At 47.7% G+C, this 27,792-nt stretch overlaps 1 protein-coding gene across 1 annotated transcript in view; it reads right to left on the bottom strand.

Moving 5' to 3' along the window:
* ARMH4 (armadillo like helical domain containing 4) overlaps nt 1-26,502 on the bottom strand; it is a 43,342-nt gene extending 16,840 nt beyond the window's left edge. The window contains exons 1-4 of the mRNA XM_035103176.2: nt 26,393-26,502; nt 18,784-20,116; nt 14,912-15,136; nt 6,656-6,880 (exon numbers count right to left, since the gene is read on the bottom strand). Of these exons, the coding sequence (XP_034959067.2) occupies nt 6,656-6,880; nt 14,912-15,136; nt 18,784-20,116; nt 26,393-26,407 (1,798 nt within the window). The 5' untranslated portion in view covers nt 26,408-26,502. The remainder of the gene's footprint in view (nt 1-6,655; nt 6,881-14,911; nt 15,137-18,783; nt 20,117-26,392) is intronic.
* Between the last annotated feature and the right edge of the window lie 1,290 nt (nt 26,503-27,792).

The following is a 27,792-nucleotide window of genomic DNA, read 5'->3' as shown; positions in this document are numbered from 1 at the left end:
GAGCCCAGGGGTCTGAACACTCATCCCCCACCACCACTTTCTGAACACGGCCCAGGAGGAAGGAGTGGAACCACTGTATGACAGTGCCCCCAGCTCCCAACCTCTCTAGACGGTCCAGAAGGATGTTCTGGTTGATGGTGTCAAAAGCCGCTGAGAGATCCAGCAGAACTACCATAGGAAACAGCTCTCACCTTTGTCCCTAGCCAGCTGGAGATCATCAACCAGTGCGACCAAGGCAGTTTCAGTCCTATGATGAGGCCTGAATCCCGACTGGAAGGGATCCAAATGGTCCGCTTCTTCCAGGCGTTCCTGGAGGTGTTCAGCAACCACTTGCTCAACCACCTTGCCCAAGAATGGAAGATTTGAGACTGGGCGATAGTTGGCCATATCACCAGGGTTCAAATATGTTCTTATTTTTTAAGAAGTGGTTTAATAACTCCCATCCCTTTCAGTATTTCTGGCCATGGGATCTCACCCAGAAGCTCCTTAAACTGACATATTGCAGGATAAATCTGCAGGGAGAAGCCCCTCAGGAAGAACATAAGTCTTTCTGGGCCATCAGGTCCCGTATCCTGCTCTCAGTGGCCAATCAGATACCTCTGGGAGGCCCGGAAGCAGGAGCCGTGGGCAAGGAAGGGCGCTCTCCTCTCTTGCGATTCCTTCCAGCAAACTGCTCTTGGCGGCTTCCAACTGTGGAAGCCGAGCCGAGCCATCGTAAGTAGCTAGTGGCTATTTCCTCCATGGATTAGCGCAGCCTGGAGATTTATTTATTTTTTTATCAGGATGGGTGACACCTGGCTTGAGAGCAGTACATGTGAAAAGGATCCAGGAGTCTTGGTAGACCACAAACTTGACATGAGTCAGCAGTGTGATGCAGCAGCTAAAAAAGCCAATGCAATTCTGGGCTGCATCAATAGGAGTATAGCATCTAGATCAAGGGAAGTAATAGTACCACTGTATTCTGCTCTGATCAGACCTCACCTGGAGTACTGTGTCCAGTTCTGGGCACCACCGTTCAGGAAGGATACTGACAAACTGGGACACGTCTAGAGGAGGGCAACCAAAATGGTTAAAGGCCTGGAAATGATGCCTTATGAGAAACGGCTTAGGGAGCTGGTATGTTTAGCCTGGAGAAGAGAAGGTTAAGGGGTGATATGATAGCCATGTTCAAATATATAAAAGGATGTCATATAGAGGAGGGAGAAAGGTTATTTCTGCTGCTCCAGAGAAGCAGACACGGAGCAATGGATTCAAACTACAAGAAAGAAGATTCCACCTAAACATTAGGAAGAACTTCAGTAAGAGCTGTTCGGCAGTGGAATTTGCTGCCAAGGAGTGTGGTGGAGTCTCCTTCTTTGGAGGTCTTTAAGCAGAGGCTTGACAGGCATATGTCAAGAATGCTTTGATGATGTTTCCTGCTTGGCAGGGGGTTGGACTGGATGGCCCTTGTCGTCTCTTCCAACTCTATGATTCTATGATTCTATGATTCTATTCCTGTATTGCAAGGGGTTGGACCTAGATGACCCTCAGGGTCCCTTCCAACCCTACAATTCTATGATTCTATATAGAATGGCTCTGCTTTCTCCTAAAACATTTTGCCCTAACGCTCTGCTCCTGGTTAAATTTCTCAGAAACAATATGAAACACTGCCATCTCTTGGTCAGCGGGAAGCAGTGTGGTCTTCCAGAGAAAAAGTTTTGCCAGCGCAGAGGTTGTCGTCACCGAACTGCAGGCAGAAATCCAACTAAATCGGAACCATAGAATGGTAGAGCTGGACGCTAGGACCAAGAGGGTTTCCTAGTCCAACGCAGGAAACTTTTGGCCCAACGCGGGTCTCGAACCCACAACCCTGAGATTAAGAGCCACCGTGCTCCACCGACTGAGCCAAAGGTTCCTTAAAACAACCTGCTTTACTGAATACTCATCCTGATTTTCTCGTCACAAAGCTTGTGTGTTCATTCGGATTTGTATGCAGGGGTTATTCGCCAGATGAGGGGCTGTGTGGTATTGTGGTTAGAGCATCAGAGGAGAATCTGAGAGGCCAGGGTTCAAATTCCTATTTGGCCATGAAGCTCACTGCAGAAGGTCAATCTTCAATGGCATCTCCGGGTAGGGCTGGGAAATATTCCCTGCCTGACACCCTGGAGAGCCGCTGCCAGTCAGTGTAGACCGTACTGAGCAGGATTAGACAATGGTCTGATTCAGTATCAGGCAGTTTTCATATATCACACAAGACCCTGCCTTTCACGCAAGTTTGGGTTTCTTTGGGTGCTGTTTGAAAATGCAGGGAGAGAGAGAGAGAGAGAGAGAGAGAGAGAGAGAGAGAGAGAGAGAGAGAGAGAGAAGGTAGATGTTTGCTGAGCCAAATGAACTTCTTTGCAAACTCATTTTCAACAGCACTGCAGAGACTCAACAGAATGTTTGCTTTTTGGCAAACAGTTTGTAATTAGGGCTCAGATGGCCTTCTAATTGTTTTCTCTTCATATACATGCATCTCCGTCCCAATGATTTGCATTCAGACTACAACACCCATCATCCATGATCACTGGCTGCGTTGGCTGGCGATGATGTGAGCTGCACAGGTCCCCCCCCCCCCCGGGCTGAACATGCAGCTAGTCCTCTGTGAGGAACAGCTATTTGGTCACTTGGGAATAATACAAACACAGCAATTCATTTGCCAATGACTCCAACTGAATATAAATTGTGATGAGAATGTTTGGAGCAGGTGACCAGGTGAAAAAGGAGACAGAGGATTCTGCATATTTAACTGGTGTGTAGAAGAGGGAATTGCAACAGGTGCAGAACCACTATTCCACCTGGTTACCATAATACAGGGGTGGTAATTTGGGTATGCTTTCTCCTAAAGCAGTGAGAGATTTTACTTTCTTGGGCTCCTTGATCACTGCAGATGGTGACAGCAGTCACGAAATTAAAAGACGCCTGCTTCTTGGGAGAAAAGCAATGACAAACCTAGACAGCATCTTAAAAAGCAGAGACATCACCTTGCCGACAAAGGTCCGTATAGTTTAAGCTATAGTTTTCCCAGTAGTGATGTATGGAAGTGAGAGCTGGACCATAAAGAAGGCTGATCGCCGAAGAATGGATGCTTTTGAATTATGGTGCTGGAGGAGACTCTTGAGAGTCCCATGGACTGCAAGAAGATCAAACCTATCCATTCTGAAGGAAATCAGCCCTGAGTGCTCACTGGAAGGACAGATCGTGAAGCTGAGGCTCCAATACTTTGGCCACCTCATGAGAAGAGAAGAATCCTTGGAAAAGACCCTGATGTTGGGAAAGATTGAGGGCACTAGGAGAAGGGGACGACAGAGGACGAGATGGTTGGACAGTGTTCTTGAAGCTACGAACATGAGTTTGACCAAACTGCGGGAGGCAGTGCAAGACAGGAGTGCCTGGCGTGCTATGGTCCATGGGGTCACAAAGAGTCGGACACGACTAAACGACTAAACAACAACAACAATTTGGGTATGCAATGTAGTGTTATTTCCTGGCGATTCTCCTACTGCTTTGCTCACAAACTTTTCCTTTAAATGCTAAGTGCCCTAGAGGCAGGAACAAATATTTAAAAATGCAAATCATCAACACTTCTGTATCTTAATTCCTGCGTCAAGATAAAGGAGGTGTTTTTAAGTGGCAGAATTCCCCATGCTGAGGTCATTTAGATACACACACACACACAAAAAAAAAATGTTGGATATGCAGAGTTGTATTTCCCCCATTTGCTGCATGACTGCTAAACCTCTGCCAAACCCACCAACCTGCAGAATTCTAGGCCAGAAAGGGGTGAAGTGTCATTTGACGTTCAACCCTTGCACTGCACTGGTGATCTTTCGCAACTGTAAAAGATCAGCACTGCAGGTGGATCAGGGCAATGGCTCATCTAATCCAGAATCCTGTTCCCACAGTCACTAGCAAGATGGGAAACCTACAAGCAGGATTCAAGCCCAACATTCAGCTATTGACATCACACAGGTACATGTAAAACGTAAAAGGTAAAGGACCCCTGGATGGTCAAGTCCAGTCAAAGGCGACTATGGGGTTGCGGCGCTCATCTCGCTTTCAGGCCGAGGGAACCGACGTTTGTCCACAGACAGCTTTCCAGGTCATGTGGCCAGTGGGACTAAACCACTTCTGGTGCAACGAAACACCGTGACGGAAACCAGAGCGCACGGAAACGCCGTTAACCTTCCCGCCATAGCGGTACCTATTTATCTACTTGCATAGGCGTGCTTTCGAGCTGCTAGGTTGGCAGGAGCTGGGACAGAGGAACGGGAGCTCACTCCCTCGTGGGGATTCAAACCGCCGACATTCTGATCGGCAAGCTCAAGAGACGCAGTGGTTTAGACCACAGCGCCACCCACATCCCTACCTGTACTGTGCTCTTTTTTGGTGCCTACTGAAAACATTTAGACAAGCCTACCCAGATGCTTTTTGTTTGTTGTTTATTTATTATGGGTTCTTGTTTTTTTGAATTTTTGAAATTAAATGGCCCCGATGGGAAGCCCAAATCTAGGACCCAAGTGACAATAGCATGCTTATTATTATTATTATTATTATTATTATTATTATTATTATTATTATTACCCCGCCCATCCCTTCCCAATGTTTCCAGCAACAGTTTTCAGAAGCATTACTGCTTCCAACACACACACAGCCACAAAACACCCACTAGGCTGCAGCGGTTCTTAATAAGTTGCTTGGGAGAAACCCAGTCCTTGGAACGAATCCTGCTCAGAAGCCCATTAGCACATTAATTATAACAGCCCAAATGGGATGCTGGTTATTGTATCAAAGGAACAAGCCTGCAGCCCAGTCCAAAGAGTGATTGCTAATTGGAAGAACAACCAGGAAACAAGCCCAGTCTTACCCGCAAGCAAGGAAAATCATAATTGGAACGTCATATTTCTCTCTCTCTCTCTCCATGATTCATAGTCCATCTGTCCCACTAGGACCCAGGCAGGTAACAGCTTTCATAACACCGTTCTGGTGAGCATGTTGTAAACAAGAGCTGATGTAGCACAGCCACAAAGAGCAGGAACTGGACTCGGCCTTCCCCAACTCAGTGCCCTCCAGATGTTTCAGGCTGCGGCTGCAGCCAAACATGGCCAGGGTTTTCAAGGGGTGGGAGTTGTGGTCCACAACAGGTTTCCACCCTGGCCACCCCAGTTCTACTCAACTGCTTGTTTACAAAGCTATTGTACTACCAACCTTACTGTATGCTTGCGAAACATGGACCACTTATAAATGCCATCTCCAACTCCTCGAAAGATTCAATCAATGGTGTCTCTGTACAATTTTACACATCACTTGGGAAGACAGGCGATGTTTCGTTCTCATCAGTTTGTGGACTTATTTTTTTTAAAGTCCACATGAGAAAGTCCTCCTAATGTACATATCTCACTATGTACATTCGCATGGGAACCGAAATGCTTGTTTCCAAAGCTATTGTACTACCAACCTTACTGTATGCTTGTGAAACATGGACCACTTATAAACACCACCTCCAACTCCTCGAAAGATTCCATCAACGGTGTCTCTGAAAATTTTAATACATCACTTGGGAAGACAGGCGAACTAATATCAATGTACTGGAAGAAGCAAAGGTCACCAGTGTCGAAGCAACGGTTCTTCAACATCAACTTCGTGGGACTGGTCATGTTGTGCGGATGCCTGATAATCGTCTTCCAAAGCAACTACTCTATTCCGAACTTAAAAATGGAAAGCGTCATGTTGGTGGTCAACAAAAGACTGTCTCAAGGCAAATCTTTAAAAATGTAGTATAAACACCAACAATTGGGAAACACTGGCCTGTGAGCGCTCCAATTGCAGAACAGCCTTCATGAAAGGTATCATGGGCTTCAGAGACACTCAGGACGCAAGGGAGAACCGTGCTAAGAGCAAGGCACACTTGGCAAATCCTTGTCAAAGGCCTTGCTGAAATCAAAATGTAAGCACTACTATCCTGTCCTGGTCAGGCATCCTTACCTTTCAGAGCCAGCGCTCTCAGTGGTATTTACCTCCAAAGCAAAGCAGAGAGCTTTTAAGCACAGGGGTTCTGGGATGCTCCTCTCGCAAGATCTCACGGGGGCTGTCTGAGCTCCAGTGAGATCTCGCAAGAGCATCCCAGTGCCCCTGCGCTGAGCTGGACTTGCGCAGTAAGCAAGGAGGAGAGTTCAAAAGCTCTTTCCAAACTGGGAAAACTCAGCGCACAAAGAGCTTTTCCGCTCACTGCCTTGGGTGCATTTAATCTGGGCAATTTCAACCGGTGCAAAGTCGAAACCCACAATTTAACGGCAATTGTACTGGACCTGGGAACGTGATAAGCTTCCGTATACTGAAGTCAAACCAGTGGTCCACCAGACTGAGTGTTGCCTACCTAGTGTTTCTCAAACTTAGGTCCCCAGCTGTGGTTGGACTACAACTCCCATCATCCCCAGCTAGCAGGAATCATGGGAGTTGTAGTCCAACCGTAGCTGGGGAAGCAAGCTTGCGAAACACTGGTCTACACTGACTGGGTTTCAGGCAGGAGGGTCTCTCCTAGCCCTACCTGTAGATGCTAATGGGGATTGAACCCGGGACCTCCTGCACGTAGAGCAGGTGGTCTGGCACCGAGATCCGAGGCCATTAACATAGATACCTTCTGATTCCAGCCTATCAAGCTCATAGGTTGCAGCTGTGGTGATCCGGTGTGTGGCTGGGACAGTGGTCCTCTTCGTCAAGGACACCAAGGTCGGTGGAACTGTCATGGCTTCGGTCGCTCCTGGAATCCCTTCGTCCTGCGCTCTCCGGTCCCCCAGAGTTGCAGGAGAGCTGGCAACGGAAACATCTTCCTCCTCCTCTCTGCTAAGGGCAGTGACGGACCCTGTGCAAGAGGAAGAGAAAAGAGGAGATTGGTGTGTACCCAACATCCACATGGAAAATGAGCACAAACTAGCCCCGGAACAAAATAAAAAAATTCCTTCAGTAGCACCTTAAAGACCAACTAAGTTTTTATTTTGGTATGAGCTTTCATGTGCATGCACACTTCTTCAGATACAGATGAAACAGATACAGAGGGTGGGGGGGTGGGAATGGGTGGTGGGCTGATGGGAGTGGTAAACCTGTAGATGGCTGTTAACGACTGCTGATGACTGCAATTAGTCCTGGGGGGGGGAGCAAGGGCTGAGGCGCTAAAGAAAGCTTGATCATGCATAATGAGATAAGAATCCAATGTCTTTATTCATCCCAGGTGTCTCCATGGTTTTAAGCTTGGTAATGATTTCCAATTCAGCAACTTCTCTTTCCAGTCTGTTCCTGAAATTTCTCTGTAATAAAACAGCTGCTTTGAGATCTTGTATAGAATGTCCTGGGAGATTGAAGTGTTCTCCTACTGGTTTCTCTGTCTTATGGTTCCTGATGTCAGATTTATGTCCATTTATCCTTTGGCGTAGGGTTTGGCCTGTTTGTCCAATATAGAGAGCTGAAGGGCACTGTTGGCATTTGATGGCATACACAATGTTAGAGGATGAGCAATTAAATAGTCCTGAGATGGTATGTTGGATGTTGTTGGGGCCAGTAATGGTGTTGTCCGGGTGTATGTGGCAGCAAAGTTGGCATCTGGGTTTATTGCAGGCTCTGGTACCAGTGTCCATGTTAAGTCTGGTGGTTGTATTATTGTGGGTGATGAGTTTTTTAAGATCGGGTGGCTGTCTGTCTTTAAGGTGCTACTGAAGGATTTTTTTTTATTTTGCTTCGACTCAGACCAACACGGCTACCTACCTGTAACTAGCCCCGGAACATCACTCACAAGCAACGTCCAAGGAAGATGCTGTGGAAATGTTCAGGGTGGCAGGAGAGGATATGTTGTTTATTAATATCCTTCCTAACTTGCGCTAGCAAGTTTCTTTATGTAGCAGAGTTTACATTCCCCTTTCATACATGCACAGCGGATAGCTGGTTGCAGGCTTGTGTAAGCCTCTCACTATTATACAATTCAGTATTGAATTGTATGTTCCTGGTAAGTTCCCTTTAATCGCTCTTAAAAGAATAAAGACATGACAATCTTACTCAAAGTCAATAAAAGAGGTTTACTCACATCAGTTCACAGTTGGATTCCTGAAGGCAGACTTAGTTACAAATATGTACATGTGGATCTACCCTATATGGGGGAATAATCCCAGTGCTTCTGCTAGCTGAGAAGCTAGCAAAGCATTCCTAGCTAAGAAGCTGGTCAAACAAAGAAGGAAGTGAAAAAGAGGGAGAGAGTACTGTGTGACTTGTCCTTTTGTTACCTGGACAGGTAAGGTCACGCTCACCTCTAGTCATGTGCAAAGGAAGGATGCTCCAGCACCAGTTTTTGACTGGCTGGACCAAACATTCCCCCGCATGTCTTCTCTACCATTACAAGGAATGTTGTACTTGACTGCTCTCAGTAGGTTACATCCCACAGATGCTATTAACTAAGGCAACTTTATGCTTTACTAGAGTTTAGGAACAAAGTATTCTCCCAAAGGATTTGCATCATCATGAGTCAGTCGTCCTAGTTCAGGCCAAGCCATCCTGCCTAGTCTGGCATTCTCTTCTCAGGAGCAGCCAGCCACATTATTTGTTTGCTGCATTTATCTTCTTTTAATTTCCTTTAGTGATTTGAGTGGTGCTTTTTTCGGTGGGTGGGGGGGTAAAGAATCAGCTGCCGGCACACGTATCTTGATAAAAGCGCCGTGGCTGCCATCCCAAAATAGCTGGAACAGGGAGCAAAAAAATTCGGGACCAGTGAGTCACCAAAAATAAAAATAAAGGCGTAAAACATATACCAGTCGAGTAAACACAGCACACAACAGAGACCCACGTACCGAAAGGCATTACTCATCCTCTTTTTCGCTTTTCCCACTTCTGCAAGAGCCAAAGGATGTTATGCCAACAGGGTTAACGTGTCCCAGGTGTTGGTATTATAAACAAAAATTGTTAATAGGTAAGGAGAGCAGTATTGTATCGAGTACAGTGGAATCATAGAATCATACGGTAGAATCATAGAGTTGGAAGAGACCACAAGGGCCATCCAGTCCAACCCCCTGCCGAGCAGGAAACACCATCAAAGCATTCTTGACATATGCCTGTCAAGCCTCTGCTTAAAGACCTCCAAAGAAGGAGACTCCACCACACTCCTTGGTAGCAAATTCCACTGCCAAACAGCTCTTACTGTCAGGAAGTTCTTCCTAATGTTTAGGTGGAATCTTCTTTCTTGTAGTTTGAATCCATTGTTCCGTGTCCGCTTCTCTGGAGCAGCAGAAAACAACCTTTCTTCCTCCTCTATATGACATCCTTTCATATATTTGAACATGGCTATCATATCACCCCTTAACCTTCTCTTCTCCAGGCTAAACATACCCAGTTCCCTAAGCCGTTCCTCATAAGGCATCGTTTCCAGGCCCTTGACCATTTGGCCCTTGACCATTTGGATTCTTCCAGCAGGTGGGATAAATACGAAAAGCTCCTCCACCTTTGGTTGTAACATGCCCTAACTAACAAATTGCATTTCAATAGGGGAGGGGAAGCAAGGTTTAACACTTAGGCAGGAAAACCAAGATGCACAAATATAAGATGGGAGACACCTGGCTTGCCAGTAGTATATGTGAAAGTGATCTAGGGGTCTTTACAAATCACAAGCTGAACATGAGTCAACACTGATTCGGATGGCGGAATTAAGGGGATGCTCATCACATTGGCAGAAGACACCAAACTGGGAGGGGTGGCTAATGCTGCAGAAGAGAGAATTCAAGATGACCTTAACAGATTGGAGAACTGGGCCCAAACTAACAAAATGAATTTCAATAGGGACAAATGTCAGGTTCTGCACTTAGGCAGGAAGAACCAGATGCACAAATACAGGATGGGGGACACCTGGCTTACTAGCAGTACATGTGAAAATGATCTAGGGGTCTTGGTGGACCACAAGCTGAACATGAGTCCACAGTGTAATGCAGCAGGGGGGGAAAGCTAATGCTATTCAAGGCTGCATCAACAGAAATATAGTGTCAAGGTCAAGGGAAGTAATAGTACTATTCTGCCTTAGTCAGACCACACCTGGAATACTGTGTCCAGTTCTGGGCACCACAGTTTAAGGAGGAGGTTGACAAGCTGGAAAGTGTGCAGAGGAGGGCAACCAAGAGGGTCTGGAAACCAAGCCTTTTGAGGAATGGCTGAAGGTGCTGGGAATGTTTTGCCTGGAGAAGAGGAGACTGAGAAGATATAAGAGAGCCATCTTCAAATATCTCAAGGGAGCATGCTTGTTTTCTCCTGTTCTGGAGGGTAGGATCCAAACCAATGGATTCAAGTTACAAGACAGAAGATTCTGACTAAGCATCAGGAAGAGCTGTTTGACAGTGGAACGGTCTCCCTCAGGAGGTGGTGGATTCTCCTTCCTTGGAGGTTTTGAAGCAGAGGTTGGGTGGCTACCTGCCATGGATGATCTAGTTGAGATTCCTGCATTGCAGGGGGTTGGGGTCCCTTCCGACTCTGCCATTCTATGCTTCTAAAAAAGGTAAAGGGACCCCTGACCATTAGGTCCAGTCGTGACCGACTCTGGGGTTGCGCGCTCATCTCACATTATTAGCCGAGGGAGCCGGCGTATAGCTTCCAGGTCATGTGGCCAGCATGACAAAGCCGCTTCTGGCAAACCAGAGCAGCACACGGAAACGTCGTTTACCTTCCCGCTGTAGCAGTTCCTATTTATCTATTTGCATTTTGACGTGCTTTCGAACTGCTAGGTTGGCAGGAGCTGGGACCAAGCAACGGGAGCTCACCCCGTCACAGGGATTCGAACCGCTGACCTTCTGATCAGCAAGCCCTAGGCTCAGTGGTTTAACCACAGTGCCACCTGGGTCCCTTCTTACCTTTGCATAGTAGGCTACAATTCAAAGTGTTTTAAAATACACCAGATCTGCCAAAAGAACATGGAATGAGCCAAAACGTTTATCTCTAAAGTGGGGTCAAAGCACCAGGAATTACATGCAATTTTCACTTGCAAACCCTGGGTAAACAGTGTGTGTGTGTGTGTGTGTAAATACCTTCAAAGTCTTCTTTTTGGTGATCCCAAGGAGCCGGTCTGAGCCACACCAAGGGCCCATCACGGTCAGATTACCGTCAGGGTCCCCACGCAATTAGTTTGCTTCCAGCAAGCTTAATTATAAATGCATCTCCTTTAATATTTTAGCAGTGCGGTAAGAAAGATGCTCCTCTTGGTTTTTTTTTAAATTTTCCCTCTCCAAAGTGTTCTGTTTTCGTCCACCGCGAGGCAAAGCGAACCAAACCTCTGGGGAAGGCGCTGGGCTGGCCTGCGAGCTCAGCACTCAATGGGATCCTCTGCCTTTACAGCTTGGAAACATGCAGATGGAAGCTGGAGCTGAGAATAGAAGGACTATATCCTATATCAGTGGCGGAGGAACTCTGGCCCTTGGGCCTAATCCGGTGCACCAGACACCCAGTTTGGCCCTATGCATGACATCCTATATGATGTCAGGTGTGCAGAGCTGTTCCTGCAGGGTCCAGGACTTCTGCCAGCGCATAAAATGAGTTGGCAGTTGCAACGGGCTGTGCTTTTGCCCACATCACTGGATCTCAAACTGCACAGGGGAAGGGAAATGGTTCACATGACATCGTCGGGATGCTAAGATGATTGGCAGCTGTCAAAGGTAGCACACGAGGGGCGCAGAATGTAAGGATCTGGCTCACTGTGCCACGCACTCACAAGACGCAGTTATCAGCAGGTGGCGGGGACCTCTAGACTTGCAGAAGTACCACAGAATCTTTAGGAGAAACACCCTAAAAGAGTGAAGGGAGGAACCCCCTCAAAACAGCCCGACAAGAACTGAGCATGCTCGGTGGTGGGGACGGAATATTGATTACTGGCAGAGGTAGGAAACTACCTCTTGCACAGGATCATAGAGTTGGAAGAGACCCCCAAGGCTCATCTAGTCCAACCCCCTACAATGCAGGAATCTCAACTAGAGCATCCATGACAGGTGACCTCCCAAAGGAAGTCTGGCCCACTGTCGAAAAACTCTTATTGTCAGAAGGTTCTTCCTAATATTGTTGCTGTTTGTTTGTTTGTTTGGCCATAGAATCAGAGTTGGAGGCATCCTAATTGCTATACAGAACCAAAGAAGGAAGGCCGAATGAACTGAAGTCTTTCAGCATGCATGGAAGGCCTGGTAACGCAGGCTGAGACCCTACCTGCCTGCAGACTGTCTTGCCAGAGTGGTGCATGCTCTAGTTATCTCCCGCTTGGACTACTGCAATGCGCTCTACGTGGGGCTACCTTCGAAGGTGACCCGGAAACGACAACTAATCCAGAATGCGGCAGCTAGACTGGTGACTGGGAGCGGCCGCCGAGACCACATAACACCGGTCTTGAAAGATCTACATTGGCTCCCAGTACGTTTCCGAGCACAGTTCAAAGTGTTGGTGCTGACCTTTAAAGCCCTAAGCAGCCTCGCCCCAGTATACCTGAAGGAGCATCTCCACCCCCATCGTTCAACCCAAACACTGAGGTCCAGCTCCGAGGGCCTTCTGGCGGTTCCCTCCCTGCAGTAAGTGAGGTTCCAGGGAACCAGGCAGAGGGCCTTCTCAGTAGTGGCGCCTGCCCTGTGGAACGCTCTCCCACCAGATGTCACAGAAATAAACAACTAACTGACTTTTACAAAACATTTGAAGGCAGCCCTGTTTAGGGAAGTTTTTAATGTTTGATGTTTTATTATGTTTTTAATATTCTGTTGGGAGCTGCCCAGAGTGGCTGGGGAAACCCAGCCAGATGGGCAGGGTATACATACCTGCCAAGTTGCTGTCAGAGAAATAAGGGACCGGGCGGAAATAGCAGGCCACAAGTAGCGCTGCCGCCATTTTGGAACTGGGCAAAGCAGAATCAAAAGTCACTTCTGAGCATGCTCCGCCCAGTTCCAAAATGGCCGCCACGCCAGAATAAACCAGGAAAAAACCAAAAAAATCCGTTTTTTCCAGCTAGGAACAGCTAGAAAAACGGGGATTTCCCGGGGGAAACGGGAGACTTAGCAGCTATGGGTATAGATACTGGTAATAAATTATTATTAATATTATTATAACTCAATATTGTCTACACTGACTGGCAGTGGCTATTCAGGGCTTTCAGACAGGAGACATTCCCAGCCCTCCCTGGAGATGCCAGGGACTTTTGGCATGCGAAGCAGATGCTCTAGCTCTGAGCTACAGCCCATCCCTCATACATTCCTTGGGGTGGGGAGCCTTGCCCAGCCCTAAACCCACATTCCCTGATGTGCAACGTCACTGGAACCTCAGGAGCAAAGCAAAGCACTGGGTGCGACTCTGACCTTTGCACTGCAGGCTACATTCCAGCCAGGCAAAGGCCAGAGGCTTCTTCCTTTGGCACAGAACATCTCTATCTTCCTTCCAGGGACGCAGGAGGCATGATCCCAGCTGGGGGGGGCACATTTAGTTAAGCAGAAGCACGAAGGAAGTCCGTGGCCTGGGAAGTGTTTTGAGGGCCACACAGAGGTCTGGAGGGCCACACATGACTTGCAAGCCTGAGGTTCCCCGGCCCTGGTTCAAGCTGACTGCTAGCAGCACTCCAGGGATTCGGTCAGGCAGAGAGGCAGCCATCACACCTCCTACCCAGAGAAGCGGACATGGAGCAATGGATTCAAACTACAAGAAAGAAGATTCCACCTAAACATTAGAAAGAACTTCCTGACAGTAAGAGCTGTTCGGCAGTGGGATTTGCTACCAAGGAGTGTGGTGGAGCCTCCTTCTTTGGAGGTCTTTAAGCAGAGGCTTGACAGGCATATGTCAAGAATGCTTTGATGGTGTTTCCTGCTTGGCAGGGGGTTGGACTGGATGGCCCTTGTGGTCTCTTCCAACTCTACGATTCTATGATTCTACCCGAGATCTTTTTTTTCACCTGGAAAGGTCAGCGGTCAGGCCTGGGAGATTCTGCATGCAAGTGTTATAGGAATGCTAAGGTCTTGTATATATAAAAAATAAATGTTCAAATGCACAAAGCAAACACATACATAAGTATACAAACCATGTTTCTGAAATAGTACAGGAGAACAATCCTGAAGCCATTTTGACTTTCCCAAATTGACCTCAAATATTTCTCTGCAAGGAGGAAGGAAATGGGAAAAGCTTTCCAATTTTCCTTGGACTGCAAGGGCTTGCACCTCCCTGTAAATACAGTCTGACAAGTATCTGTTAAGCTGAGCACATTATCAATGTGAGCAAGAGATTCAGGAACTAAGTATTTACCATCTCCAAGGAATGGCCAGGCTACCCGGAAAAGGCATTCAGACAATAAGGCATTATTAGGTACCCTGGCAGGCAGGAGAGAAGCAACACACTCAAATTTCTGCTGGAGACCACCTCTTTCTGTGATGTATGTATGGTGTTTTGGAGGGCGCTTGAGCTCCAAGGTAGGCAAATTTCAAATGTCTATATAAAAGCTTGCGCACCATTGTTCTGAGTTCCTCTCCTCCCTCCCTGCATGGGGTGAGCGGGGGACCCTGTTGTAACAGTTTAATAAAGATCAGGCTTGCTAGCTGCTTTGCTTCTCAATATTCTCTGGTTGGCCTCTGTTATTTTCTCCTACCGATAGAGAACCTACATAAGGACTCTATACGGGCTCTTAGATACCCCATAAGGGAAAGTGAACAGTATTTTTCTTATAACAGAAGTTGTGAGCTGTACCATGTATCAAGAAGTGGTTTTTTTGGTTTGCTGGTTTGCTGGTTTATCATGTTTTTGCATGTATTGGAAGCTGCCCAGAGTGGCTGGGGCAACCCAGCCAGATGGGCAGGGTATAAATAATAAAAGTAATATGATTATTATGGAGTCATGGCCAAGAAGAACGATAGAAAAGCCTACCAACCTTTTGCATCCGGTGTTTTAAGAGCAGGCAAATGGGTGGCAAGGGGGGAAGCAGCAGCCACAGAGTCTTCTGGCAGCTGGGAGATTCTGAAAACTGTCGGTGTTTCTCCCTCCATCACCCTCTCTGGCCCTGTGGCTTGCTGGGTGCTAAAGTCGCCTTGTGTCACAGCTGGAAGAAGCACGGCATCCGCTTCGTGGAAGGATGTTGCTGCCCCAGGAGTAATCCCTGGCGGGGGTGGGGTGGGAAACACAGAAGAAGATAAAATATCTGTTACGGGACAAACCCATTTAGGGAAAGCCAAATGCATTTAGAGCACCCTTATTCATTCATTCATTCATTCATTCATTCATTTTTTTATTCTTTTTAAAATGTATTTGGAGGAATCTGATTTCCTAGGTCCATTTCAATCAGGGTTTAGGCCCGGTTTTGGCACCGAAACTGCTTTGCTCGCCCTGTATGATGGGTCCCTGTTAATTCTCCTCAACCTCTCAGCAGCTTTCGATACCATCGGCCATGGTACCCTTCTGGAGCAGCAGTCCAAACTAGGGGTGGGTGGCATGGCTTTGCAGTGGTTTCCGGTCCTACTTGGATAGACATTTCCAGAAGGTGATACTTGGGGCGCAACTACCCTCTTCCGAATTTTAAAATGGAAAGCGTAATGCTGGTGGTCAACAAAAGAGGTTCATCATCTTTCAAAGCAACTATTCTGAACTTAAAAATGGAAAGCGTAATGATGCTGGTGGTCAACAAAAGAGGTATAAACACTCTCTCAAGGCAAATGTTTAAAAATGTAGTATAAACACTGACAACTGGGAAACACTGGCCTGCGAGCGCTCCAGTTGGAGAACAGCCTTGACCAAAGGTGTCATGGGCTTTGAAGATGCTCGAACTCAGGACGCAAGGGAGAAACGCGCTAAGAGGAAGGCACACTTGGCAAACCCTCACTGTGAGCAACTCCCGCCCGGAAACCTATGTCCCCACTGTGGAAGGACGTGTCCCCACTGTGGAAGGACGTATGGATCCAGAATTGGCCTCCACAGTCACTTATGGACTCACTGCTAAAACTGTGTTTATGGAAGACAATCTTACTCGCCTACGAGGGATCGCCAAAGAAGAAGAAGCTTGGGGAGTGCTCTCCAGCCGCATGGAGCCTTCAATGTGGGGTTCTTTGGGGTTCAAATTTATCCCCTATGCACATTGTACAGGAGACAACATGTGTAAGAAGTTGGCAGGAATTTCCCCCCTTTTTATTCTTGCAGCAAGCGTTGGCTGAAATACTCCTCCTGCCGCAGAAGCAGCAGTAGCCGAGTCAGGTTGTGCCATTTCCTTTCCCGGACCTGTGCATTTTATGCTCCAATATCCTCACACCCACATGGTCTCCATTGATCACCCGGACTCCCCTCCGGAAAGCGAGAGCAAGACAGATGGCAGCGATTGCCAGCTGCGTCAGAGCCTAGCGTGACTGAGGCTCCCCTCCTGCAATGACACTTTTCCAGTGTTTTTATTATTATTATTCATTTGGGGACATTTCCGTCAAAGCAGCTGGCCGCCGCCAGAACCTGGGCCTGCCCAAACTAGCTGACTGCAGTGGCATAGAAATAGCCAGAAAAACACTGGATCGAGGCTGCAGAAGTTCTGTGCAGCCTGCAGGAAAAATTCCACAGCGACAGCAATTGCTCCAGAATGCAGAATCTGAAGGTCAAAAAAAAAAAAAAGTTCTCTTCCTCCTGCCAGAACAGCATCTGATTGTGGCAGCCGGCTAAAAATTCAAACTTGCCAGAATTTTTAAAAGCTCCCCTGCCCCTTCTTCAGGAATCAGGCAAATGAAACTTTAGGGGAACCAAAATATATGCCCTAGCCATCCTATTGACCAGCTTCTGTTTCCTGCATCAGGAATCCTGGGAGCTGTAGGCTGAAAACCTAACACCACTTATCCTACCCTCAACAAATTCAGCAGGAGTGGCTTTTGAGTAGACATGGTTCAGATTGCACTCTCTAACTAAGCTAAGATTTATTTGTCAGTTTAGTTTTTCATTTATATTCCACTTTTCCTCCAAGTAGCTCAGGGTGCCGTGCATCATTTTCTTTCCCCCCCCCCTCCCCATTTTTATTATCACAAAAACCCTGCAAGGTAGGTTAGGCTGAGAGTGAGGGGCTGGCCCTTAGGTCACCCAGTGAGCTTCATGGCCGAGGTGGGATTTGAACCCTGGTCTCCCAGGTCTTAGTCTGACAGTCAAACCACAACCATTTACTGAGCACTCACTGCATTTCCAGGGCTAGGTTTTTAGTCTGTGTCAACAGGACATTATCCAAAATGCATACATCTCTATTGGTTGTTTCTCCAACCAGCTTCACAACAATTGGAGTCCTTGAGCCTAATTCACCTCTAGCCAAGGTGTGGACACTTTTCAATGGGATAAACGGCATCCCCGCCCTGTCAACATTCTCTGGCACGCGCAGAAATGAATCCGACACTAATGAAGCTGTGCTGATGTGAGCAGAAAGGAGCTGTGAAACACACCAAAAAAAACCAAAGCCCAGCAACTTACCCCTTGGAGGCAGTAATGTGAACACACCCTCTATTGAGCAATCTGGGCCAATGAATGAGCAAATGCTGGCAGTAACCATGTTATAATACAGGTCAAAAACCAAAGAGTCCAGCTAGACAGGAAGTCTGGGACACCAAAGCAAAACTCTTGGCTCCGGTGCCAGACCTCGGCCAGCAAACAGGGAATGGAATCAAGGAAGAGGCCCAAAGAAGATAAAATCTCTTCTGATCATTTTGGGCAGATAAGGGACACGGAGGAAGGAAGGTTTATTTATTTATTTATTTGCTCATTTCATAAAATTTATATGCCACTTGGTTGTAAAAAAAAAAAAAAAACCCTCAAAACGGTTTACAAAACAGATAGAACAATAAAATCAACCGGAATTATATATATATATATATATATATATATATATATATATATATATATTAAAGCTAAAACTCCAATAGACTAAAAACAGATTAAATCACATGTCAGCTTTCTCAAAACCTGGGCAGGCTTCCTAAACAACAACATCGTTAACAGGCATGGAAAGGGCACACTGAAGACACCTGGCCCTGATATCAACAGGCAGGGAGTTACAAAGTGTAGGTAAAAAAAAAGGTAAAGGACCCCTGGATGGCTAAGTCCAGTCAAAGGCGCTTTGGAGTTGCGGCGTTCATCTCACTTTCAGGTTTGTCCACAGACAGCTCTCTGGGTCATGTGGCCAGCAGGACTAAACTGCTTCTGCGGCAACGGGCAAGACATTGTGACGGAAACCAGAGCGCACAAAAACACTGTTTACCTTCCCGCCGCAGTGGGACCTATTTATCTACTTGCACTGTCATGCTTTCGAACTGCTAGGTTGGCAGGAGCTGGGGCAGAGCAACGGGAGCTCACCCCATCGCGGGGATTTGAACCGCCAACCTTCTGATCGGCCAGCTCAAGAGACTCAGTGGTTTAGACCACAGCGCCACCCGCATCCCAAGGAGGCAATCTCATTGCCTGATGGCAATGTAGGCCAAGTCCTCTCATGTCAATAGCTCTTTATTCCAAGCCCTTCTTGAAAAAAGAACTGCCGAGTAGGAGGAGTGTGGTGTAATGGTTAGAGTGCTGGGTAAGGACCCGGAAGGCCAGGGTTCCAATCTCCCCTCTTGGCCATGAAGCTCACTGGGCAACCTCGGGCCAGTAACCACCGCTCAACATAACCCATCCCACTGGGCTGCTGTGAGGATAAAATGGGGAGGGGGCAGGATTGTATATGCCCCATTGAGCAGCTTTGAGGGAAGGCGGGATAGGGACGCTTACCAAATAATCTGAAAGCAAAAGGAGGAATTTATTTACCTCTTGACAGATCTCTCGGGGTTTGGAAGACGTCTGATTTGGTCGCGTCCGTCGTAGCGGTGGTCCCTGCAAGGGATCTGGAATGGGAAGTGGCAACAGGCTCTCCATTTTCCACTGCACTCCCAGAGGGGGCTGCAGCTTTCACTGGCGGGCCAGCAACACGGGCAGGATCCAGGCTGGCAGAGGGCGAGGTGGGCTCCCCGCTTGGCACGGACGCCAGGCCCAACCCGGTCTGAACATTTTCACTTCCTTTCGGCGCGGCTGCCGATAATCTCGGCGGCGGCAGGGCCTTCTTCACATCGTCTTCCTCTTCCTCTCCCCCCACGGCGGGATAAAGCCCCGTCACGGGTCTCAGAGCATTCAGCCGACTGGCGGGCCCAAATTTTGTATCATCCCAGTCATCACTTTGTGGTGTGACAGTCGCCACGGCACCAGGAACGCCTTCCAAGAGCTCCCTTTCCGTGGAGATCCCCACTTGCAAACCCGAGGCGGCGTCAGCCGGAGCCAAAGCAGGTCTCGCAGGACCCTCTGTGCCTCTCAAAACCGAGGGGGCGTCTCTGTCTGGCCCTTGCTCAGAATCAACGTACTGACCCACTGGAGGGGAAGGAGTCACGGAGCGGCCGCTGGCTATCGTTTCGGAAATGTGCGCTTCTTCCGTGGCCGGTTGCCATGTGGCGCTTCTGCCTCCTTCCAAGACGTCTGGCGCGAAAACGTCCACCATTGAACCGAGCCTGTCTCCTCCCCCGCCACCCTCCACCAGCTCTCCTGCGGTAGTGCTGAGCCCAACAGCCCTCGCATTCGGGTCTGGAGCAGTCACAACCGGGGTGAGCAGGACTTCGCTTTGCTCGCTGCTCCCCAGTTCTTTACTGGGAACACTGGGATCCAACTGCTGCTCGCTGCCACCCACCGCTGGGGTTGCAGCCGTGGCGTCAACACTCAAACCCTGGCGCCCTGGAGGACCTTGAGCACCCAGGCTGGTTGGCAGCGTGGCTTTGATGGTGGTGGCAGTGTTTAGCGGCTCCCCGGTTGGCTCAACTGTGGCGCCTTTGTAGAGGCTTCCGGAAGTCGCACTGCTGGCTGCTTGCGCGGGTGAGCTGAAGGGGCTTTCTGGAACCGGGACGCTCACGTTTCCGGGGTCTTCTGGAAAGGCCTGACGTAGTTGTCTCGCGGGCCGCCCCTCCGCCTCCCAAAAAGCGAGGCATTGCGGACTGCAGGAGCTGAGCAGGAAGAGGCAGATGGAGAGGCAGGCGGGAAAGCCCATCGGATGGGGGCCCATCCTGGCGGAGCGTCGTGCGGGGGAACGAGGAGAGCAAATGGTGCCGGGGACCAAGACCTGGAAGCGAGAAGCAAAAGAGAGCTCTCAGTTCAGTTAAGCTCGTGAATGAGCGGTTTCAAATTAAACTGAGAACTTAAGAACACGGTGCTGATCATGCCAAGGTTGCAGGTTCGATCCCAGTTAAGGGACAACTGCATATCCCTGCATTGCAAGGGGTTGGACTAGATGATCCTCGGGATCCCTTCCACCTCTATCATTCAATTAAACTGTCTGCTGGATCAGGCCCCATGGAGTCTGTATGGGCAATCTATCTGGAAGATAAATTGTATTTCGAGGAGCTAGTGATGTAACATGGTTACCCCTCCTGCCTCTTGTTGCTTTCCCTTATCATCTCCTGTTACGTTCTTTGATGGCATGAGAACAGCCTTTGATGTCTTAATCAATGGGGAGGTAAAGTGATAGTGCTGGGTACCTTCTTTGATGTGGGACATTGTTTTGAGAAAGTGAGGCATTGGGAGGGGGTGGCTAATGAATGATCTGCACAGTAGTCACTTGGGCAAGCCACACAGGCTAGCTAGCTAGCTATAAATCAGATGGTTTGGGGCCGAGTTTTTGAGAAGCTTGTGCACAAACTGATCAGCTGCGGGGCTGTGTGAGACCTGCTAAAAACATTTTTGTTTAGGCTGCCTTCCCAGACATAAAGAATGCTGCCACGAGTTTTTAATCTGGCTTTTAGCTTCTTGCTTGATTTTAATTTTTTAAAAAATGTTTCAGATATTTGTTTTTTAACTGCTTTTACTGATATTTTTTACTGCTTTGGATGCTGCTTAGAAATAAAATAAATGCCACTGCTAAGATTATATTGACACACATTTCAGGCTCCAACTTCCAAGAACCCTGCTGAGCATGGCCAAATATTTAAGGCCCATTAGGGCTTGCTGATCAGAAGGTCGGTGGTTCGAAACCCTGTGACGGGGTGAGCTCCCGTTGCTTGGTCCCAGCTCCTGCCAACCTAGCAGTTCAAAAGCACGTCAAAAAATGCAAGTAGATAAATAGGAACCGCTACAGTGGGAAGGTAAACGGCGTTTCCATGTGCTGCTCTGGTTTGCCAGAAGCGGCTTTGTCATGCTGGCCACATGACCTGGAAGCTATACGCCGGCTCCCTCGGCCAATAATGCGAGATGAGCGCACAACCCCAGAGTCGGTCACAACTGGACCTAATGGTCAGGGGTCCCCTTTACCTTTACCTTACAGATCAGATATGCCACTGAAAGGATGCAGATTTGGAAGGTGGGATAAAGGTTTGGCTGCCATTTGCCAGAACCAGGTGCTTGCTCTGCTCAGAGCCAGTGTGGTGTAGTGGTTAAGAGCGGTCGACTCGTAATCTGGTAAACCGGGTTCGCGTCTCTGCTCCTCCACATGCAGCTGCTGGGTGACCTTGGGCTAGTCACACTTCTCTGAAGTCTCTCAGCCTCACTCACCTCACAGAGTGTTTGTTGTGGGGGAGGAAGGAAAAAGAGATTGTTAGCCACTTTGAGACTCCTTCGGGTAGTGATAAAGCAGGATATCAAATCCCTTCTTCTTCTTCTTCTTCTTCTTCTTCTTCTTCTTCTTCTTCTTCTTCTTCTTCTTCTTCTTCTTCTTCTTCTTCTTCTTCTCATCACAAACACCTCCATCCCTAAAGTTCAAGGAACATGACACCCTGTTGACAGGCTTGATGGAGAGAACTGCAAGGAGCTGGCAGTTGTCATCTCTCAACGTTGCACCCTGTGGTGCCAGGCTCAGTCACTGGTAGGTGCAGCGATTAAAGCTTCCCAACAATGCTTCGCTACAATACTTTCACCCTTAATCCAAGGGCAGCTCCTTTGCAAAGGGGTGGGAGGAATTTGCAAACATACTAAGAAGGTGCATCTCCTCCATAAAAAGAAAAAATAGGAAATCTCCTTGCATGTGGAAAACTAGCACATCAGGGAGAAGGTCAGGCCAAGACACTTCTCCAGGAGAGGCTAGCTTTCTACGTGCAAGGGATTTTTCTACTTCACAAGACACTCAGTTGTTGCCTTAGACCAGCAATTTTGTGGCACCTACCTTTTTCTGTTTTGTTGAACCTATACTGTGCTGTTGTGTTGGGAATTGTTTTATTTTTTAAAATAATCTGTCAACTGTTTTATTCGGTTTTCTGTTGTGCTATTATATTCTCGCAACCCTTACTGGTACCTTATGGTGAATGGCAGGTAAGTAATCTTATAAACAGGCAAGTTAATAATGATAATTTCTCCTGCATATCAGATTTCTACAGACTGAAGAGGACTGTACCATTCTGTTCTAGAATGAACCATACAAACAAGCCCTTTAAGTTACTAGATGAATGTTTATTATCATGTTGTGTTGTGTTGTATTGTGTTTGTTGTTATGTTATGTTATGTTATTATTATCATATATTTATTTATACCCCACCTTCTCCCCTGACAGCATCTCAAGGCAGCTGCCAAATAAAATAAGAACAGCTAAAAACATGGAACTAATAATAATAATTTTTAAAAACCAATCAAATATTAATAGAAATTTAAACTATATATGATCTGCCTTCACTGCCTCCAACCATGGAGGTAGAATGTATTGATATGAAACAAGATTTCATATCAATTGATTGATATAACAATAAGCTATAATTGTGCAACCCGAATTTGTAGAACGTGATCGAATCTGCGCCAGAAAAGAGTGAGTGTCTGTAAATGCTCCCTGAAGAAAATCTGTACCCCTCCGTTGCTCCTCTGCAAGACTAATCTGCAAGCATGGCGATGGGATCTGGGGTCTATTCAAATGTCCAGGTCGCAAACCACATGGTATAGCTCTTTCTGGCCCAGCCCACCTCAGGTGACAAAGGAGGGAATCCAATATAGTGATGTTCCAGGAGGGGGTGGCATTTTAAAACTGAGAAGCAGCCTTGGAAAGCTGAGCGGATAGCAGGAGCTGAGTGTGCTTAACCCCTTTCTGGTAAGCTATTTTGATACTCAGAATCTCCCTCTCCCTCCCTGGGACATATCCACTCCCCTTGCACAGTTACAGGTTGAATAAGCAGCTAGAACCCAGCAGCAGGGAATTATATTGGGAGGGGAGTTATTTGGCCAGAAATGAATGGCAGGGGGGGGGAGTTTAAGCAGCTCCACATGCACACAAACAAACAAACAAACAAACAAACACACTGCTTCTCACTTTAAAACTGCAGACTCCCCAGGTTGCTTGTTTGTTTGTTTGTTTGTTTGCTTGTTTGTTTGTTTTTAAAGGAATCATTACACGGTTTGAAGTTTTGCTCCCGCCCTCACAGGAAGCAAAAGGTTCACCACACAAAAAGAGGGGTTCTTTGAATCCCGGAGAGTCAAACCATTGCAACAGCAAGGCAATACAATAATGCTGTGGTTGTTGGTTTTTTTCAGGGCACGGAGAGGCTGAGTGTTTGGGGACTTTGCCTCCTTTCAGAGTAAATCAACAATACTTGTAATAAACTACCAGTGGAGGGGCAAGGACCAAAAGGAAACCTCCTCCTCCTCCTCCTCCTCACCGAATTCCTCCTCTCCGATTCCTCCTTTTTTCATTACTAATTGTTGGTGAAGCAAATCCCTTCCTTTACTAGCTTTCTCCTGCTTCTTCTCTAAGTCAGTCGGTGTCAGAATGAGCTAGCATGTGCTAGTGTTAACTTCTTTGCTCTGCCTTGGCCACAGGTGAAACCTTTGCATTAAAATGTCTTTATTTCCTAGAGCAATAAACCTCATGTTTTCTTTGATCCTTCCAGACAGCAGTCTTACCAGACTATTTTTTCCCCTGCACGGCACTGTATTGTATTTACCAACTTGTGATACCCTGAGGCTGACAAAAGTTCCTCACCTCTTCAGATTCCTGTTCAGTTTGAACAAGGGGAGTCAGGCTCAGGTTCCCCACTCAAGTGCAAATCGGGGAAATTAAGCCCCATTTGCTTCCCCTGCCCCAAAGAATCCTGGGAATTGTAGTTTGCTAAGGTTATTGGGTGTTGTTTGGAGATCCCTTCATTGCCCTCTCAGAGCTCCAATTCCCAGAGTCCCCTGGGAAGCCGCTCTGGGAATCATAGCTGTGTGAGGGAAACAAAGGAACTTCCTAACAACTCTCAGCATCCTTAACAAACTACAGTTCCCATGATTCTTTGGGTGGGTGGGGGGGAGCCATGACTGTTTAAAGTTGTGTTCTAAATTTATGGAGAAGATGGGGCCCACTTTGCTAGTCAGCCTTACTGTTCAGCCTAGTCCGCTTCACAGGGCTGCTGAGAAGATAATATGGCATAAACCTCCACAATTTAGACACCTTGGAGAAAAAGCAGGAAATTAGCGTGATAAATAAGTACAGTGGTGCCTCGACTTACGAATTTAATCCGTTCCAAAGGCGCCTTCGTAGGTCGAAAAATTCGTAATTCGAAAAGCGCCATTGGAAACGCGGTTTCCCATAGGAATGCATTGGAAACGGAAAAATTCGTAAGTCGAAGCAACCACATCTAAAAATTCGTAAGTCGAAAAATCTCTATCTAAAACCGCCACGGTTTCCTTTCGGATGTCGAGACATTCGTACATGCGCGGCCATTTGCCCCATTCGTAAGTCGAAAAATTCGGTTGTCGAGTCGTTCGTAAGTCGAGGTACCACTGTATGAAACTAACTTCATACCCTGCAAGTGTTGTGGGGGGAAACAGGGCATCCTGCTTTCTCGCACGAAAACAAGGTGGCCATTTTGGGTGCTGCTATTTTGTGTTATTTTGTGCCTAGATCTCGCCCAGAAAAAAAGGTCTCTTTCGGGGCTGCGATCTTATGTTTTGGAGCACCTGAAAACACAACCCCCAAAAGTGCATTTTTGGGGCTCCATGATCTCAGGCGGGTCACATGAGACTCGGGCGGGAAGATATGCACCCCGGTTTTGGGACTCAAGATGTTGGAGGGTATGTAATTTCAGCTTTTTTTAGAGAGAGAGAGAAGGAAAGGCTGTATTTCAGGGCTGCACAGCTAAGCCAAAAGAACGCACAAACCAGGAGCTAAAAAACCTTCCTTTTCTGCATGGGCCTGGGACCAACACATGGCTAGCAGTTTATGTTCACCAAACCTGTCATTAGCCACAGCAGAACACCAGCACTGATGGCATCAGATTTGGGGCTGGGCACAGGTGCCCCCCCCCAAAAAAATTGCTTTTTTAAAGCGTGAATCTGTGGCTAGCTTTGCAGGCCTCCCCTCCCTGTTCCTCCAACCTTCTCCAAAATCTGGTGATCCATTTGCTACAGGGATACATGCAAACAGCACTAATCCACTTAGCTATTTCTCTGTGGGGAAACAGATGGCCCCTTAAATTTCCGGGGCACAGATCTGTTGGTTTTTATGAATTAAAACACGCACGAAAATGACCGTCCCTTCCTCCAAAACACCCCATCTGCAAAGATCACAGCTTGTGCCTCACGCTATATATCATTGCACCAGAGTGCCGCCTTATGTTATTTTTAAAGCGGGGTGTAGCATCTCTGCACAGCAGACAAATGGCAAATGGTCTGAAGTTTCGCTCCTCCCTCACCCCCCACCACATCGCTTCCATCTCCAAACAAATCAATTCCCTGTGGCTGTTCTGAACATTAAATGCCAAACACATGATTATCATTATCATCATCATTATTATTATTTTTCCTTTTTAAGGGAAGGAGCTGTAAGGATAGCAGCAGACATTAACCTTCAGAGACATTTCTGAGACACACAAAAAGTTCAAAGGAAAGAAAGGCTTGCAATTCTTATCCCTTTTTTTTTTGTCCCTTTCTTGCAATCACTTAAACCTTGGAATTCCACAATGAGGCACTTGCTCCAAAGCCTGGAGAGCTAGAGAAATGAATGAAATCAAAGCCAGTGAATCGGAGGGGGGAAATTCGATCTTTGCACAAGAAACTTGGGAGGAAAGGGGGGGGGAGAGGTGGAGAGATGGGGGGGAGCAAATCCCCAAACAAAAGGCAGGCAGAGGCAGAAAGCCTCCATTTGCTGAAGCAGTACACAAAGAAGCTCTCAGCAGCAATCTTCGCTGCTGTTCTTGTGGAATGCAAGGCTTGCAAGGGGGGGGGACCCTTCGCATCCTCCCACCAAGGCCTCCTTGCACCCCCAGCCCTGAAAAAGCCCAGGGTAGTGCGGGCATCCCTCCTTGTCTAGGGATCTTTAGCTGCAACTGGCCAAAGTGACTTGGGAGAAGTCTCTCTGCAGACAAGTTCTCGGCCTCCCTTGGACCCCTAGACTTCCCCTCCCTCGTTGCCAGGAAACAGGCCAGGCTCTGTATCAGCCCTGCCTTACCTGAGCGCCCGCCATCCTTTCAGCTAGGCAGCATCTTCAGGAAGAAGAGCTCTCTGGGCTGGTCCTCAGCATCCTCCTCTCAGCTGCTCTGCTGCTGCCTTCATGGCCAGGAGAGACTCTGGGAGGAGGAAAGGAGAAGAGGGAGGGGAAGGAAGAAAGAGGCTGCTGTTCATATTCATCAACCACTCCTCCTCCCTGGCTCAGGGATTGGGCCAGGCGGTAGTAGCAAGACTCCCACCCACCCATGGGGGCCCTCCTTCGACCCGCCCACCAGCCGCAGACAAGTGCTCTGCTTATAGGAGTTGGAGGGGGGCGGGGATGAGAGGGTGGTCCTCGTGCGAGCAGGTTTGTCCAGTGGAATCATAAATAGCAAGACTTTTTAAAAAAGCAAAAACGCTTTTTGGGTGGCAAAGGGGAGGGTCCATATAGCTCAGAGGTAGGGCACCTGCTCGGCATGTAGAAGGTGCCAAGTTCAGCATCTAAAGGGGGAGCAGAGCGCAGGTGAAGGACGCTGGGTGGACAAATCAACAACCACAATAACAGAAACAATGGCTTCCTTCTGGATTTGATGCATCCCACGGTGAATTACAGGTGTGCAGCCTCCATCCAGGTGCGCTTGCCGAGAGATCAAGCTTGAGAGTTTCTCAGTGCAAAGAATGTGCTCTACCAGTGAGCAAGGACCACTGGATTATTCTGAGAGAAAAGGAAGCAGGAACGGCAGCAGTTTGCATGTTCGTCTGTGGTCAGGAACAGAATTCAATAAGTGAATGTGATTGGTTTTCACTCAGATCATTGTTTTTTAAACCAAATTGTTGTTGCTGCTGTTGTTATATTTATTACATTTATATACCGCCCTGCATGTTGTCTTTGTCCATGGAGTTTTCTTGGCAGGGATACTGGAGTGGCTTGCCAGTTCCTTCTCCAGGTGGATCACGTTTAGTCAAAACTCTCCACTATGACCTGTCCATCTTGGGTGGCCCTGCATGGCATAGCTCATAGCTTCTCTGAGTTATTCAAGCCCCTTCGCCACGACAAGGCATTGATCCATGAAGGGGATCCTAGAAGATCAAACCTATCCATTCTTAAGGAAATCAGCCCTGAGTGCTCCCTGGAAGGACAGATCGTGAAGCTGAGGCTCCAATACTTTGGCCACCTCATGAGAAGAGAAGAATCCTTGGAAAAGACCCTGATGTTGGGAAAGATGGAGGGCACTAGGAGAAGGGGACGACAGAGGACGAGATGGTTGGACAGTGTTCTCGAAGCTACGAACATGAGTTTGACCAAACTGCGGGAGGCAGTGCAAGACAGGAGTGCCTGGCGTGCTATGGTCCATGGGGTCACGAAGAGTCGGGCACGACTAAATGACTAAACAACAACATACCGCCCTGCATCCGAAGATC

The sequence above is a fragment of the Zootoca vivipara genome, chromosome 1, assembly GCF_963506605.1.
Source record: "Zootoca vivipara chromosome 1, rZooViv1.1, whole genome shotgun sequence".
In the NCBI taxonomy this organism is placed as follows: Eukaryota; Metazoa; Chordata; class Lepidosauria; order Squamata; family Lacertidae; genus Zootoca; species Zootoca vivipara.
Note: the sequence above shows the minus strand (reverse complement) of the source record. Positions and strands in the feature narration are given on the sequence as shown.